The 16069-nt window shown below is 56.0% G+C and overlaps 3 protein-coding genes across 6 annotated transcripts, besides 17 other annotated features; 1 reads left to right on the top strand and 2 right to left on the bottom strand.

The window, feature by feature from the left end:
* The first annotated feature begins 83 nt into the window (after positions 1-83).
* Positions 84-212: a dispersed repeat.
* A 403-nt stretch (positions 213-615) lies between these two features.
* Positions 616-652: a tandem repeat.
* A 2-nt stretch (positions 653-654) lies between these two features.
* Positions 655-680: a tandem repeat.
* A 134-nt stretch (positions 681-814) lies between these two features.
* Positions 815-859: a tandem repeat.
* A 72-nt stretch (positions 860-931) lies between these two features.
* Positions 932-967: a tandem repeat.
* Positions 968-1021: 54 nt separating this feature from the next.
* Positions 1022-1072: a tandem repeat.
* Positions 1073-1275: 203 nt separating this feature from the next.
* On the bottom strand, positions 1276-3865 carry EKO05_0008367 (uncharacterized protein; the record flags this gene model as incomplete). Its single annotated transcript, XM_059637283.1, has 2 exons — positions 1276-2231; positions 2281-3865. 2 exons carry the CDS (start codon positions 3863-3865, stop codon positions 1276-1278), a joined length of 2541 nt encoding a protein of 846 aa, XP_059493266.1.
* Positions 3133-3178: a tandem repeat.
* Positions 3779-3814: a tandem repeat.
* An 83-nt stretch (positions 3866-3948) lies between the features above and the next one.
* Positions 3949-3970: a tandem repeat.
* Positions 3971-4672: 702 nt separating this feature from the next.
* On the bottom strand, positions 4673-8932 carry EKO05_0008366 (RNA-directed DNA polymerase; the record flags this gene model as incomplete). 3 transcript variants are annotated; one of them, XM_059637282.1, is made up of 11 exons in its annotated part: positions 4673-4717; positions 4769-4832; positions 5013-5130; positions 5341-5507; positions 5558-5627; positions 5683-6553; positions 6610-7077; positions 7126-7458; positions 7509-7855; positions 7908-8433; positions 8504-8932. In XM_059637282.1, the coding sequence occupies 11 exons, from the start codon at positions 8930-8932 to the stop codon at positions 4673-4675; spliced, it is 3438 nt and encodes a 1145-aa protein (XP_059493265.1). The 3 variants fall into 3 exon arrangements, with proteins under 3 accessions (XP_059493265.1, XP_038796813.2, XP_059493264.1); XM_038941467.2 differs by having other exon boundaries at positions 4673-4832; XM_059637281.1 differs by having other exon boundaries at positions 4673-5507.
* A 480-nt stretch (positions 8933-9412) lies between these two features.
* Positions 9413-9459: a tandem repeat.
* Positions 9460-9707: 248 nt separating this feature from the next.
* Positions 9708-9756: a tandem repeat.
* Positions 9757-10173: 417 nt separating this feature from the next.
* On the top strand, positions 10174-15976 carry EKO05_0008365 (uncharacterized protein; the record flags this gene model as incomplete). 2 transcript variants are annotated; one of them, XM_038941417.1, is made up of 2 exons in its annotated part: positions 10174-14622; positions 14672-15976. In XM_038941417.1, 2 exons carry the CDS (start codon positions 10174-10176, stop codon positions 15974-15976), a joined length of 5754 nt encoding a protein of 1917 aa, XP_038796812.1. The 2 variants fall into 2 exon arrangements, with proteins under 2 accessions (XP_038796812.1, XP_059493263.1); XM_059637280.1 differs by having other exon boundaries at positions 10174-15976.
* Positions 10247-10276: a tandem repeat.
* Positions 10277-10317: a tandem repeat.
* Positions 10318-10458: a tandem repeat.
* Positions 10459-10495: a tandem repeat.
* Positions 10860-10925: a tandem repeat.
* Positions 13220-13244: a tandem repeat.
* Positions 15977-16069: the final 93 nt, after the last annotated feature.

Raw genomic sequence — 16069 nt, 5'->3', positions numbered from 1 at the left:
CCACACCCAGCAATCAGAAGAACGAACCGACTCATCTCAAAGCGCAAGAGCCCTCGCCGGAACTCCTGCTACTGTGTGGTGTCAGGACACAGCTCTGCCCACCGTGCCAAGGCATGCCAAAAAGGCATCAATGCTCACTCAGATAGTGAGCACGTGGCCAGAACAGTACTTATTGCCAAACCTAGTCAAAGGTAGACGCTTTGCCAGATGCCGATATCCGAGAGCCTCATTAGCCAGAGCCTGACAAGTGTCACCAAAAAAACCCCCCCCCAAAAAAAACAAAAAACAGCAACACCAGTTCACAAGCCCTCTCACACACACTCTGTTCACCACGTGCCTTCCCCTTCCTTTACTTGACCGCCTTCTTCAAGCTCACAAACCACCAACCCACATCACCGTATCGAGTGCTGACACAGCACTGAAACGTAGCGTCCCCCTCGGCTCTGCATCGCCGCCAGCCAACCCTGCTTGAAACCCACGAGCGCCACAACCAGAGAATTCCAGAAAAACCAACGCCGACGCCACGTTTCAAGGATGGGTGGTGGAGTGGCAGGGGTTTGGCATGTGGCATCGGAATGACAGGGTGTGTGACATGTGACATGTGGACTGAGTCGGGGGTTCAGGGTCCAGCATTCAGGGTCTGGGGTTGCAGTCGGGGGGGGGGGGGGGGGGGGGGGGGGTCTAAGGGACACTGACAAACGGGAATATACATATATACATTTAAATGTTCACACATGCATAACTACAAGGAACCGTTACTGACGAATATTGCATAACAAGGCAGGCGACTTCCCAGCCTCCTCCATCGCAAGTTAGAGGGGAGAAAGAGAGGAAAGACCACACAGAGAGAGAAGAAGAGTAGGTGGAAAGAGGAAGAATATAGCTACTCGCCCCTTTCTTTGTGTTGGGGGGTTTCGCGCTTCTTATTGAGAGGTAAGGTAGGAAGGTAGGTAGTAGGTGGAAAGGTGTATATACAACTAGATGTAGATGGTAAAAGGGGATGTAGTATGACAAAGTTGACGAAAGACAAGGGAATGGAAAGAAACGAAAAGGAAAGGAAAGGAAAGGATAGATAGGTAGCAGTATAAAGCTGATAGAACCAACGCCGTGGTGTAAATGCTCAATATAGTGGTGCGCTGCGTCGCGCTGACAGCAGGTCGCAGCCGTGTGATGTGAATAAAGCTCGATGCGTCATGTCGTATCATCGTCGTCTTTCTTTCTTTCCTGCTTTCCTTCCTTTATACAACAGCTCGTTCCTCCATGCGTCGAAAGGGCTCAAGGCGTCGGCGACGAGCTCATCTTGCCCGCCTCATACACCTTGGCCATGAATTCGTCGACACTCAGGGCTACCTTCTTCTCGCCCAGCACTTTCTCCACAGCGCCCTTCTCGCCTTCCATGCAGCTGCCCTCAAGCACCAGCATGATCGCCACAGCGACGCGCGGAGGGATCTTGTCGCTCTCAATGGCGTACACGTCCATGACGCGGGCTGCGTGCTCGACGCCCAGCCGCCCGCAGAACAGGCTGCTGAACATGTGGTAGAGGTAGTCTCTCGGCTCCACGCGAAGGTCTTCCAATCGCTTTGTGAGGCTGGGTGACTTCTTGGAGAGGGCGTGAAGCGTGGTGGAGTATGCAGCATGGATAGCATTTGGGTCCTGGACAAGAAAGGAGAGCGGAAGGGGTCTGTTGAGCAGATTCGACAACACGATGAAAGTGTTTGGGGTGGGAAGATTGAGCAGGAGCAGTGCCGCGATGTGGTGAATTCCGTTCTCTTTGTGAGAGATGTCGGGGCGATAGGTTGCGTACGCCAGGCACACATTGACCAGGTCTTGATGCAGTGGTTGCTCGTCGTTTGCGGCTGAGGAGGAGGGAGCGGCGAACATCTTCAGCTCAGGGAAGACAGAGCGCGTGTTTTCGAGGATTTGTGCGTAGCGGCCGCCCAGTGCCTCGGTGCCTAGTTGCGCAATCTCTTTCTGTGCTTTCTCGAGTGCGATCTTGAAGGTGCCTTCTGTGACTTCGAGGTCGTTTCCTACTGCCTTTGACCAGACCTGCCCTCTTAACCGTGGAGGAACGCCGTTCCACCACATTTTCCGGTGTGAAGCTAGGAGCTCAGGCTTCGTCATTTCAGTGGCCCAGTTGGGAAGTAGCAGATTCGACCAGTACTCTGCTTTTATGCGAGTGGCCTTCTCGCGTGCAAGGGTCTCGTCTTGAGCGCGCTGGGCTTCGAGGCGTTCTACAACCGTTAGTCTGCGACACCTCTACACGAACGCTGTGCAGCTTACCAGCTTCTTCGATCCGCGCCAGCATCCGCTGGTACTCTTTGAGGTGCTTTTTCTCCTCCTTCGGGTTCTTGGGTGGTAACCACGAAGGGCGAGTGCGCGAGAGGTACTTTTGCTTCTCAGCGGATGGCTGGAACGGGTCGATCAGAGGGTCACTCTTGCGGATGGGTGGTAATGTGGTCTTCTTCGTCTTGGGCTTAGGCTGATTTAGGGAGGTCGATCTTGCAAGTCCCGGCTGCTGGCGCTTGACCTCCTGCTTCCGCTCGAATTCCACCTGATATTCCTCCAGCTTCTCCGTCATTGTCTTCGCATCCGGGTCGAGAGATCCGTAGGCATCCTGCCATGTGTACGTCCGCTGTCTTTCTAGTGTGGGCGGTGATTCTGTTCTATTTAAGGGGTGTGGTGATGGCGGTTGTGGAGAGCGTGAGTTCGGGGCTGGCGATGTCCTCGCCGACGAAAGGCCCGCACTGGCTGCACTGGCGGCCGGGGAGGGCTGTGGGGGGCTGCCGCTAGTTGACGGGGCTGGTGATCGCTCCTGAGCGGGGCGCGGTGAGATGGGAATGTTCCAGATGACAGCGTCCTCGGGCAGTTCGTCGTCCTCGTCGTCGCACTCTGCCTCCCTCTCCTTCACTGTCTTGCGCTTTGCGTCCTGCCACGACTGCCTCCGGGCATTAACCGAGGGCGAAGGCAAGACGTCTAGTGTCCGCGAGCTCATTTGCGAGAGTGTGCGTGGTGCCGATGTGTGTGCACTCGACGGAGAGGGCGAGCGGGAGGCGTGTCGCGGTGCTGCCAGGTTCAGGTTCATGGTCTGGAGCGAGGGTGCTGATGGCGACGTGAACCCCCTCCGCATCTTTCCGGGTGCCAGCTGCTGCTGCGGCGGCGGCAGCGGCGGCGGCTGGCGCACGGCATGGTTGACGTGGCCCGTCAGACTCGGATACTGTGGCTTTCTGCCTGTCAGGTCGCGGAACGAGTGCTGGGCTGGGTGCGGCAGCGGAGTGCTCCGGATGCTTGACAGCGACGATGAAGAGATGCTGCGGGCCTCGTAGACGACGCGGTGGTCGGGGCTCGTGGCCATGGGGAAGGCATTGGGACCGCTGCTGACGTCGTCGAGATTGATCTCCTCAAAGTGCGAGAGGTCGCTCGGCCCCATGTAGTCGGAGAGCGTCTCCGAGTGGAAGCTGGACGACTTGCTCGACTTGGAGTTGGTGAGGTCGGGCGGCTCCAGCTCGTACGAGGAGGCCATGTGGTGCTGTGTGGGCTGCATGCCCTGGGCGTATGCAAGCGTGGCCATGAGCGAGCGTGGCTGGCGCTGAGCAAGCGGGCGGACGGGGACTGGGGCCCCAATGCGGTGAGGAAGAAGGTACGCAGACGTCGACTTTGTTCGCTGGGCGCAGACGCGAGAGGCCGGGAGCGGAATCAGCGAGCGCTGCCTGCCGTAGTCATGCTCTGAAATAATGTACAGCGCGGTGCCTTTTGAAAAATAACGCTCGCCCGCCGCTGGGTGGTTGTTGTCGTCGTTGTCGTCGTCGTATTCGTCACAGACTTGGTGTTGGTGCTCCAACTGGGCGACGCAATTTCGGGAAGGCATGGCTGCGCTAGACCCCTGATGATCCCTGCTCGAGCCGTTGTTCCAGGCGCGCGGACGGCTGCTCTCTCGTCCTGTTACGTCGAGCAGGCGGGCAGGCGGGCAGGCTCGCACTTCAATGGAGATGATAAGAGGGTCGCTGCATGCACGGGTGGGGAGGGCGCACTGGTGTATCGAGCGGGCATGTTCGTGGGTAATGAGGCAGCTCCAACACGACGCGCGCAAGGGATGCCGGAGTTTTGAACCAGAAAAGCTCTAAACGGGCATCTCCCATGGCGTCTGCAGCGCCCATGCCCGTCCGCATCTGGGGACTGGACGACCGTCCAACGTGAAACCGTCAAAGTCCGTCATGGCTCGTTGTGGCTGGTACCGCTGCTCCCGGCCCCTGCAATTCATCGGTGCACGCCTTGACACGCTTGACTTGGACTTGACATCAGAGAAATTCCACCGCCGACCAATGGCACGCTTGAGGCACCACTTTTTGCGGCTCCTCCCAGCAATCAGCGCTCGCTGGACCTTTGCCCGCTGGCTGATCGCCCCGAGTGCACAAAATGGGAACTTCCATGATGATTACCTCCCGGTTGCTCGACGAAAGCAGGATTTTGGGAACGTCAACATTGCTGCTCTTCCGCCATGCGCCGTCCATGCAGCCAAGCCTCGGGCGCCGCGCCGCTAACACATGTCCCGGGTCCGATCGTCCGATCTTGACCCCGTTGAACGCGCTTTGACTTGCTTGCTTCCACGCTGCAGCCAGCTTTCTGAGCTTGCCTGCCGTCCACAACACCATCCGCATAGCACGATCAGCGTCTCTTATCTTCGCTGCCAAGCACTGGCAGCCGCCTCGAGCATTTCTCTCTGCGCTGCATCAGACATGCGAGCCGCCTTGAGCGATGCCTTGAGCCATACCAGCAAAGCACTATGCTTGGTCTGCGCGCGCTGAAACACCGTGTGGAAGGCTTTACAAGCGAGCCTGTCCTCAAATTAGCCTTTGGCGCCCATCAAACTCTCCGTGACACCACTTCCCCGCCAGACCGTCTCGCGCACCCTGGCGTTCGTCCGAAGGTCCCCTGGCCTGGGTTGCGCAATGGGGGAAAGAGCCGTCGAGCTCCGTCTCCGCCCACTGTGAGACGCTGGCCTCAGCCACACTTACCACTGGAGCTGTCGGCGTGAGATGACGCTCTGCACATGCACAACGCTTCTGTCGCTGCGAGAACGCGCACGTCGCTGCACCATCACAAATGCTAGCGCGATGATGCTGTCTACAGTCCCTGTGCAACTCGTCAGTCCTTCATGATCGGTAGAGATAGCCGTGACGATCGACGCTGCACTGCAGATTACTCGTGTCCTCGCTTAATCTGTGCATCCAACCCACGCTTGCGCCTGCCTCTCTTCCGACTGGCTGGAGAAGCAAGCCCATTAGGATTCCAACCTATCTCGCGGGTACATTGGGGAAAGGGTCGGGCTTGGAGTGAACGCACTGATGAGCAGGCTGGAACACGTTGTTCGCACCTTTGCCAACACGCGCACGTATTCGAGACATCTCACCGCCGCTTCATGGAAGCTTTGGTGCAAATTGCTTAGTACTGTCGACACGCTGTTCAATGCCGTGTCGATGAACATGGCTTTAAGCTGAATCTTGAACCCACTGTGTCATGTCAGCGCCGAGCTGGAGGTTGGGAACAGCTGCCCACGTACTTGAGTGCTTTTCGATGGAACGTCTGTCCTGGCACTTTCGACAACTCTGTGGTCAGCGAGTCCCCAACATCTACTGCACGTCAGTCTCCCTGTCCAGCTTCCGCAAGCCACTCGATCCCACTCACCAGTCCTTGTGTAACGTTCACTATTCTTCCTCACTTCTAACGTCGTGGTGTCGATACAAACTCCACAGTACAGAAAATCCGTGGCCGGGCTGCACTTGGGGAGCCGAGTGCCATCCTCAGTGGTCACATCGAAGTTGGCCATGGATTTCGAAGGCTTGACCTCAACGCCGTAATCTGCGTGGCCGCGATGCATGACGCGTACGAAGCGCTCTGCATGCTGGCGGTTGACTGTTATCAGCAGGAAATCGTCGAGCAAACGTAAGAGCAGACAGTCACTGCTCAGTGCAAAGCCTAGTACATCACGTTCAAGCTCAGCGTAGAAGTAGTTGCACAGGATGCTCGACAGGATCGAGCCTTGTGGAATGCCCCTCTTCTGGCGATAGAAGCGCTTGCCGATCTTGACAAGATTACGCTCTACATGCTCGCCAAGTAGATGCATCAGATTAGCTTTTGTCTCTTGCTGCTGCAAGTTCGCGTCAACGAAGATGGTGTTGCTCTTCGAGCCTACCAGCTTGTTTTGTACAAGCTGGCTGAATGACTGTGTGTCGTTGGCAGCTACGGTATGCGAAACCCAGCGCTTCAGTGGGGCTGGACTGACGTGCTGACCGTCGAGACGCTGTAAGGCACCCATTGGACTGATTTCTACATGCTTACCTGTCTGGTATGCTTGCGCTGGAACGAGGCTGTCCATCATACTCAACAGACGTTGTTGAGGGATGGTGTCGAAGCAAGACAGGACGTCAACTTTGGCGAAGTACAGAGGCCTGCCACTCAACCCTTGTTCTTGTAACCATTTCTTGAATGCCTCGAGTTTCGGAAACATATCGCCCACTGAAAACAGCGAGGAGCCGAACTTCTCGGGTTGAAGGGTCTGCCACAGATTAGGACAATATACTTGTGTTGTGTCGTGTCGTGTCGACTACAGACCTTTTCATATGTAATGGCATGAAAGACAGGCGCCATGACCGCATTGATACTTTTTTGGAGGGTCATGGCGCCATATCGCGTCACTTGTAGTTTTCGTTTCAGATTCATGATCATGCGAATACCTTGCTTCTTCGGCAGAAGGCGTATCTTGCTGAAGCCGAGTGGACGAACAGCCAGGAGCTTGTTCGCGCGTTCTGTCGGCATCTCCTCGAACATCTTCAGTCTCAAGGTCGATAGCGACGGCTCTGCGAGCATTCGCCAAACGTCGTGTCGGAAGTAGAATAGTCGATTGCGGTGAGCATTTGATTCTGTGACATAAAAGTTCGATCTGATCAGGGGTATCAGGAATGAATCGAAGAGCCAATACACGAATTCTTGAAGGATCTCCTTGCGCTTTTCAAAGTCAGACCGCGCTAGCTTGGCGGTCTCGTCTTGACCAGGAAGCCGGAGCCACGCAAGACTCGTAATCTGTGATGTCTCAGTTTCGGAATGAACCAAAACTTGGATGGTACGTACCGGCAGCTTCTGTGTAACCTGGTGCAGCGTCAATGTCTCGAACTTCCGTAAACTCACAAACTGATCAATGTAATGCATGATTGTACGCTTGATGTCTTTGTCGCCCCAAAAGCGTTTTGGGATGACTTTAGAGACAATAGCTCTGCAGAACGCAGATACGTTTGCTGTGGGACAGGCCATGTCTGTAAAACATGCCTCCTCATTCGATTGCTCGTCTGCTTGAGCTATAGCGTGGTTCTTCCTTCTGCTCGCAACGCCTGTGGATTCCGTGGTAGCATACTTCAGGTGAAGATGAGACTTCCTCCACACTGGATTTGACGATAGAGGTAAAGCCTGGGGTTTTTCAGTTTTCAATTCCGCACCTATCTTGTATGAAGACATACCTCGACTGGGCAGTAGTGGCGTAGCATCTCTGCATACGAACATCTCTGATTGAGTATGCGGAGCTTCTCGATCATCAAGACCACATCGCCTCGTAGCCTCTTTGGTACACGTAACTTCCATTTGGCCACCTCATTTGGGTTGTGAATTTTGTCGCCCAAGTCTCGGCACATGCCTTGGTGAATCTCCTTCTCTCGCAAGGTATAGTCTTTGAGTGGCATTGCCGTCTCACGCGCGTCGACCTTGGAAGTGAAGACATTGTGCAAGCCGAACTGTCGTGGAAATATATATCTCATAATTTGAATGACCTGCTGCTTGTCTTCTCGGCGGGAAAAACGATTCAGCACGTCTGTAAGTCGTGTCAGCTATGAAGACCACATGGACCTCAGGAGCACACGGACGGATATGGCGCATGCCGAAAGTGATACCACCTTTGCCATTTAGAGCAGGTTTGGCATACAACATTCGGTTGCGCACAAAGGCTATCTTGCACAGTGTTCGGTAGTCGCTGGCGGAATCCGAAGGTTGTCTCGATCTGGGATTCATCGATAGAGGTTCTGCTGCAGGCTCCTTCAGAGGGACACAAGGCTTCAAGTCGAATATGGGAGGACCGCTCAGCTGATGGTAGTTTGAAAAGGTCCCGTCGACGGGGCGGAATATAGCGCAGTCCATAAGCATGTCCATCATGATTCGATCACCGCCTTCGCCAAGGACAGCTTGTAGTCGACACCATAGCGGCCCTTTCAGTGTACGCACATAGTTGTTAGGGTAGCGCGCAACCAGGCCAGGTATCGAGGAACTGTTGTCCCTGTCGAGAGCATTTTGACGGTACGTTGATCCGGATCGTTCAAAGCCATGGCAGATCAGATGGCGAATCTTGTGGGACGAAGACCTTTTGAACAGGCGCCAAATCACGATGTCAACAATCTGTGCTTCTTAGCACCCGCCTGTGTATGTTTTGGCACACGAAGACATGTCACTGCACGACAAGACCTACCTCGGATTGCAGCAAATAGCCTGGCTTGAAGGTGCCGCCGGTGATGGCAGGCGACAGCTGCTGAATGAAAGCCTCGATGTCTTTGTTACGCTCTGTTGTGATTTGTTGCTGGTTGTCCGTCTTTGCCATGCTCTGCTGACCGATCACAGTGGAATCGAGCAGCTGTCCAAGCTCGTAGTCAGGATCACATGTTGACGCTGCAGCGGTCTTGGTCGCGGCTGCCAGGCCCAGCTCGGCCAGTTTTCGACGTCTGTTCTTGGATGAGTTGGGCAGCTGTGACAAGAGGTAGTGGCGCAGTGTAAGCAGTCGGGGATAGAAGTGTTGCAAGACAGGCTGTTGGATGGCTGTTGGTGTGGCGCTCGCAGATTGGTCAACGAGGTGCGCCTTCTTGCGAGAGCCAGCCGCGTGGGATGTGCACTTCCGTTTCATGCTGGCCTGACGGCATTGATGTAACGGCGGCTGCGTGCAGGCGTCGAACAGGGCAGGCGTAGATGAAGTGGCAGAGGATCGTGGGCTGGTGCGTGGTTGGGGGCCGTTGTTGTATCTGGGTAGCCAGAAGAAGAAGGTACGCCAGCGACAGGCGATGGATGTTGGATGCGCGCACCTTGACTACCGGTATGTGCAGCGTATTTCAACACCCATTGCACGGCTCGTCACGATGCTGCGACACGGACGACAGCTGTCTCTGGGTGTGCGAGCCGGGGAGACGGGAGCAGTCGAGGTAGGCTGTGGTTGCAGTAGAGTTCCGAGTGCTCCCAGGAACTTGCAGGTCCATGTGTGGGAGCAGCAAGGCATGGAGACTGGATTCGAGCTAGGGAGCGCGCTAGGCGGCGCCAGACAGTCGACGACCGGGGCTGGCTCCACCAAACGCACATGTCGAGGACGATTGCGAGGAGAGGAGGCAGCCATGCAGCAGCAGCAGCAGCAGCAGCAGCAGCAGCAGCAGCAGCAGCAGCGTCACCAAAAGAGCGGTTGGACCTGTTCTCCCCTTGCAGCCTCGTAGAATAGATAGCATAGGGCACAAGCAGCTGTGCAGAGGTGCTGCAGTGCCGTTGAAGCGGGCTGGTTGGGTTGAGTGGGTGCCAGGTGGATTGCCCGCTGCCGTATCGACCAGGCCCTCGCAGGCAGCGACAGACGGTCGAACTGGGCTGGGCTGGGCGTGCGGCAGATCTCCACACCACTCGAACCCACGTTCCTGCTCCGTTGCCCGCTGCTCCGTTGCCCGCTGCCCGCTGCCTGCCGCCCGCTGCCCGTTGATGCTCGACGCCCGACGCCCGACGCCCGACGCTTGATACTGGCCGCCTGTTGCTTGACCCCAGCAACGCGCTTCTGCCCGCCTGCTGCTTGACCCGTGACGCCCAGCAAGGCCAGCAAGGCCAGCAACGCGCTTCTGCCCGCGACCCAGCGACCTTGTAGCCCGGCACCCGGCCGCCTTGCTGCCAGGCTCTCTGGCTGAAACACGCGCAGCCACGGCCGCTCCCCCGCCCACCATTGGCTGCACCGCCCACCATTGGCTGCACCGCCGAAGCCTCGCAGGCCTGAGCTGTCGCCGCGACCTTGGTGTACCGACGCCCCAACGGTCGATTGGACCACGACGGTGCTGGCCGCTGCCTTGATTCGCGCCCTCGCTTCCCGCAGACAGGAGCATGGAACCGTAGAGGAGGGACAACATGGCCGAGCCCAACTATGCATACAACCCGGCCGTGGCCAGCTGGGTGCAGTCCATGTCGCTGGCCGGCATTGAGGAGCAGCACCTGGACCAGCCGCCGCCGCACCAGGACCAGGACCAGGACCAGGAGCAGCACCAGCACCAGCAGCAACAACAACAACAGCAGCAGCAGCAACAACAACAACAACAACAACAACAACAGCAGCAGCAGCAGCAGGAGCAGCACCATTACCAGCACCACCACCAGCAACAACAACAGCAACAACAACAACAGCAGCAGGAGCAGCACCACCACCACCACCTCCACTACCACCACCACCACCGCCGTGCCGACGACGCGCCAGACAGCCCCTCCCCCGATGACTACTACAAGTCTGCCTACACGCCCATGACCGAGCACGAAGCCGCCACCGCGCCCCCCATACCTGTGCCGCCCCTCGACATGCACGTCGCCCGCCAGCGCCAGAACATCGCGAGCTCCACCAACATACGCTCGCCCCCGAGAGCCACCGCCCGCTCCGTCTCTGGCCCCGCCTCCTCGGTCGCCTCCTCACGCTCGCCCCCACAGGCGTCGAACAAAGTAAAGGCCCTCGCCGAACGATTCGAGCGCTCGCCGGGCGGCGATGTCATCCCCTCTGTCATACGCGCGCGGTCGAGGGAGCCCACGCGAGCTGGAGCACACGACCCCGTCAAGCGTCACGTCGCCCCAACGTCCTCGCCTGCGTCTGCGTCGGCGTCGGCGTCAGCGTCGCGCAACTCCAAGGAAGCCACCTATGGATCATACAAGTTCAACAACCTCAAGCCACGCGAACGAACGCAACCCGCACCTACGTCACCTCCACGAACAGCACGACGCGCAACAAACGCAAGCCATGCAAGCAGAAGCAGCATCGACCAGACCCTTTCGCCGACACGACACTCGGTCACCTCGCCATCACAGCAGTCAATCTCTTCGCCGAATCGACGGCCTGGCCTCCAACGCGCGTCTTCGAGCGCGCGACAGCTCTTTGGGGAAATCGTAGGTGGGCAGGACGCGACCTTGCCAGGATACATGATTCCAACGTTCGCGAGCGCAGCCCGCGAAGAAGCCGCACAAGCCGCACAGATCCCTCTGCCCCCGGCCAACGACGCTCAAGACACACAGGTTGACGAGACCCAACTCCCTGCAACCACCTTTGCCTCGCCACAGCACCAGCGCTCACAGAGCAATGCCACGACAACCTCTACCAGACAACGACAGTCACGACCCCCCTCGCGGTCTCTACAGTCCCCACCGCGCCAATCTCCACCTTCTCGAATACCAGTCATGTCGCAGCGCTCACGGCGGTCGAGCAACGCGTCAGAGGCCAGCTCTACAGCCCAGTCAGTCAAGTACACACCCACTCGCAGCAACCGATCCTCCCCGAACCGCAACATGAGCAGAAACCCAGTGGGAGGTACCACACCCGTAAAGACCAACGGTGCGGATCATGCTACGCTACCTGCGTTAGCCTACCGTGGATATCGAGAACGAGGGAAATCTCCCGCAAGGACCGGGCCCAGCGTACCAGCAGTCGTGACTGCCCCACCTCCACCGCCCTCCCCACGATTGCGTAATTCAAGAGAACGACAACCGTTGCAGTCTCCGAATGCGCAACCCGATTCGCATGGCGAACGTGAGTACTTTTCACTGGCCGACCACCTTCACCCGAAACCAGACCCTTTGGCGAGCCAACTGGGACTGTTGGATAGTGAAAGTGAATCTCAGACCCTGAATTTCTCTTTCTCGCCAAGCGTGCTTTTTCCGCATGAGCAAGACACCGAACCGCTTCCAACTCAGCATCCACAGGAGGACACCCAGTCCTTATCTCCAAGGCGCCAGCAGTCGCTGAGTTTGCAAACTTCTAGCCTGGGTATACCGCCACCTACGCAGCCGTGGTCTGCGGTGACAGATTTCGACGAGTCTCCAACACTGGGCATTCCTGGCAGCTTCGTTTTGACCCCTCCGGTAGCTCCGCAAGAGTCGCAAGAGTCGCAAGAAGCGCAGACGCAGCAGACTACGTGTGAACCTGAACTGGAGCCTAAGCAGGAGTATACGCGAGAATCTCAACACGAACAGGAGCTACTCCGACCAGCTGTATTCCGTGCACTTGGTAGCGAGCAAGCCCCCGAATTACCCCCAGTCGAAGAGTCGATACTGGGCGTCAGAGAATCGATACCGATCATGTTCAACAATGAGCATCTGCCCGCCGATCTAAACGGCGCTCCAAAGCCACAGGAAGAAAACACGCAGCCTCCCCCTCCCCCCAGACGTTCGGTGCAGGTGTATGGGCATGAGACTCTACTACCTGCACTTCATTTCAAGGGAGAGGACTTGCCCACAGATTCCTTTTATAACCGCGACTCGCTGCACCCAGATGACTCGATCAGCGTCGCCCCGTACCGATCAGCTAGACCCTCACATGCTAAAAGCGATATGTACAGCGTTATCAATTCCGTGCTGAATCTTTATCACCAGTCGCCAGTCATCTCGCCAGAATTAGCTTCTCTTTCAAGACAAAGAGTTCAGCAGGTCTCGCCCATAATAGCGCAGCATCCGGATTGGGCATCGAAAGAGGTCACAGAAACCTACCTAGCACAGATCTTAAGTGACGCCAACGAATCAGATCAGGGAAACGCCAACGAAACTCCTCGCGAGAAACAATCTTTGCCACTTCTCACGCCAAACGTATATCAAGCGAGCAAACCCTCGCCAGATCCTGCCAACCAGATACCGGCTTTCGTCTTCCCTCCCGAGTCACACCGCTACTCTCGTGGCTCTCAAGGGTCGGCAACCACACTCATACAGGAAGATGCATCCCCGTCAGGCAGCTCCTTCGGCAATCCGTCTCAGGAAACCTTGTTACCAAATACAGCGTACAACAATGCGTCACCTTCGACAAACGGGCTTGATTTGCCGCAGCTTGCATGGACCAATGGAGGTCTTGGCCTTTCCATGAACAACTATATGCCTCCTTCACCTACAGTCCCCTCACCGACGGCTCAGCATCCTCCACGGCCCGTGTACTCGCCGCCGCCGCCACCTCCGCCTCCCAAGTCTATTGATGAGCTGTCACCGATTTCGCCTTCCTTCCCCTCATATACTTTTTCAGCGCACGCTCGGCCGTCCCCTGCATTGCAGACCGACGAGCGTTTTGAGCTACATCCTGCGCGTGCGCACACGCCCGTTGGTCATACGCACGACAGACATTACGATGGTCCCTATAGCGCATCAGATTCGGTAGAGATTAGTGACAAACCACTACCTGAGATTGACATGCCGGAACAAAAAACACCGGCAGCGCCTGGAGACACTCCCCCAGACCCAGCAAAGCAAGCGTTGAACAAGCGCTATCGGATTCTCGAGGAGATGCTGACAACAGAGCATCAATTCTGTATAGACATGATGATCGCTCACAACATCTTCGAGGCGACGGCTGGCAGTATCATGACAGAAAAAGAAAAGCGTGCGCTGTTCAGTAATTGCAAAGACCTGGAGAAGTTCTCACTTTCGCTATTTCGAGCGTTCAAGAAAGCGGCAAAACCCATTGTCAACCATGACATGCCTCCACCGACAGGTCCCTGGAGCCGCGATTCAACCGACTCCAAATCTTTCGGCTCTGCAGAGTTGCCAGCAAACCTTCGGTCCGACGAGTTCAACCAGTTCGAGAACTGCACGCTAGAGAACGATCATCAAACCTCGATCGGCCGAGTCTTTCTCGACAATCTGGAGAAAATGGAACGACTGTATACGACCTACTACCTCAATTCGCAGAACCAACACGCGTACATCAAGAAGAACCAGAGTAACCCGGAACTCACCGGGTGGGTCGTTGCGTGTTTTGAACAAGTTGAGAATATGACACAGGCCTGGGATCTTGACTCTTTACTTGTAAAGCCAGCACAGCGCTTGTTGAAGTACCCGTTACTTCTCGAATCCCTCGAGCAAGTCACCGATGCGGACCACCCTGATCTGGCGAACATCAACAAGGCCCGCCTCGACCTTCTTGCCATCAGTGGACGTATCAATGACGCAAAGAAGCGCGCGGATACCTTCCGGGCTGCGACTTCAGAAGGCAAGAAAGAGAAGAGCAAAGGGAAAGGGCTTGGGAACGCTTTCGTAAAAGCTTTCATCCCCAAGGCAGACAAGACGAAGACGTATGACGAAGCTGAGAAGATGTTCAAGGACCAAGACTACAAGTCTAAAGAACAAAAGTTTGGTGGTCACTTCTTCCAGCTCCAAATTGTCATGCGTGACTTTGAGAACTACCTCGAGTCAATCACTGAGCATTATCTACAGCTCAACATCGTCTTCCTAGGATTCATTACTGTCTGCGAGGTCGCTCCCTCGGTCAACCCGGAGATTGAAAGCACATGGCGAAAGTGGGCTATGGCTCATTTTGAGCTCCAGAACAAAGCTCTTGAAGAACACGTGGGTATCCGGAAATGTACTTCAAATGGCTGTACTGACTTGAACTTAGAAAGCCGCTGTCCGCGGTCGTGTGCTGAAGCCAATCTCAGATCTCTGGGAGATGTGGGTATCTTACCAGAAGACTATAGAACAGCGCAAGAAGTTCTTACTCTATTACGTCAAGCACAAACAGGCTGTTGATCGTGGCGAGAAACCCGACCCGGAGATCGTGTCATCGGCGGAGAAGTTCACAACAATCAACGACACACTGAAACTCGAGCTGCCCATACTCTACGAAAAGACAAAGGGTGTCATGCGAAATGTGATGACTCTGTTCATGGCCCTACAGAAAGACTGGTACAAGACTTGCTCGAAGAAGATCCTCCCGCTGTTGGACACCGAACCACAGCACACCACTTCGATAGACTACGATCTGAAGTCATACACGGAGCGCTTCAAGTCCGACTATAACGTGCAAGAGCAGAGGGCGAAGAGCTTTGGCATTACGAACAGTCACATGCTGCTGAAGGAGATTTCAAGCATGACATCACCCGTGCCGTCTGATGGCGCGGGCTCGGGACGCAACTCTTCGTCTCGGCGCACTGAATCCATGAGCAGTGACGTATCTGCTTTTGATTCACGGAATCGCAACAGTGGCGGTTATGGTACACGATCTAACATGCGCTCCATGGACGGACCCCCACGTTCCTCGCCTGCAGGTCCAGCCTATCCATCTCTCTATCAGAACACAAATTCCTCGGCTCGCAACAACTTGGCTCCCACGACCAGCCGTGAAGCTCGAGCGCTCAGCGCAGTCTCCGATAACAGCGAAGCAACCATCATTCAACAGGAGCGTCGCAATTCGGCTCGTTCGAGAAACCACAATTACCTAGGCATGGATGGCGTCGTCGACTTTGACGATCGCTCTTCCTTTACTGCGAGTGTTTTTGATTTCCCACCGCAACTTGGCGCTTCTTTCCTCTCGCCTACACAATCGAGCATGCTCACCATGTCCGCGCCGAACTCTCAACCTCCTTCCTTACCAGGCTCGACTCGCCAGTCCGGTGTCTTCAACTCAGCTCTGCCGATGTCTGAAACTCCTATGCGCGGTAGTGCTGAAGAGCTCCCCATCACCCCTGGCGACACCGACGAGCCTGAGGTTCTCTTCCTGGCTGCAAGTCTCTTCGAGTTTAACATTGCACACGACCGTCGCGAAGGCGGAATTCCGTATCTTGTCTACGTTCCCGGCGAGATTTTCGATGTCATCGGTATGAAAGGCGAGTTGTGGCTGGCACGCAACCAAGATGATTCGAAAAAAACGGTTGGCTGGATTTGGGAGAAGCATTTTGCGCGTATACTTCCTGAAGACGCGTGAACCATCAGCATGTGTTGAATGTTTGGAATATTTGTGGGCGCGTCGGCTCATTTCCTTGCCTGTTTTCCATCTTCCCTCGTTCTTCGAGATTCC

This window comes from Ascochyta rabiei, chromosome 14 (genome assembly GCF_004011695.2).
Source record: "Ascochyta rabiei chromosome 14, complete sequence".
Classification (NCBI taxonomy): domain Eukaryota; kingdom Fungi; phylum Ascomycota; class Dothideomycetes; order Pleosporales; family Didymellaceae; genus Ascochyta; species Ascochyta rabiei.
This window is presented reverse-complemented; position numbering and strand designations above follow the sequence as displayed.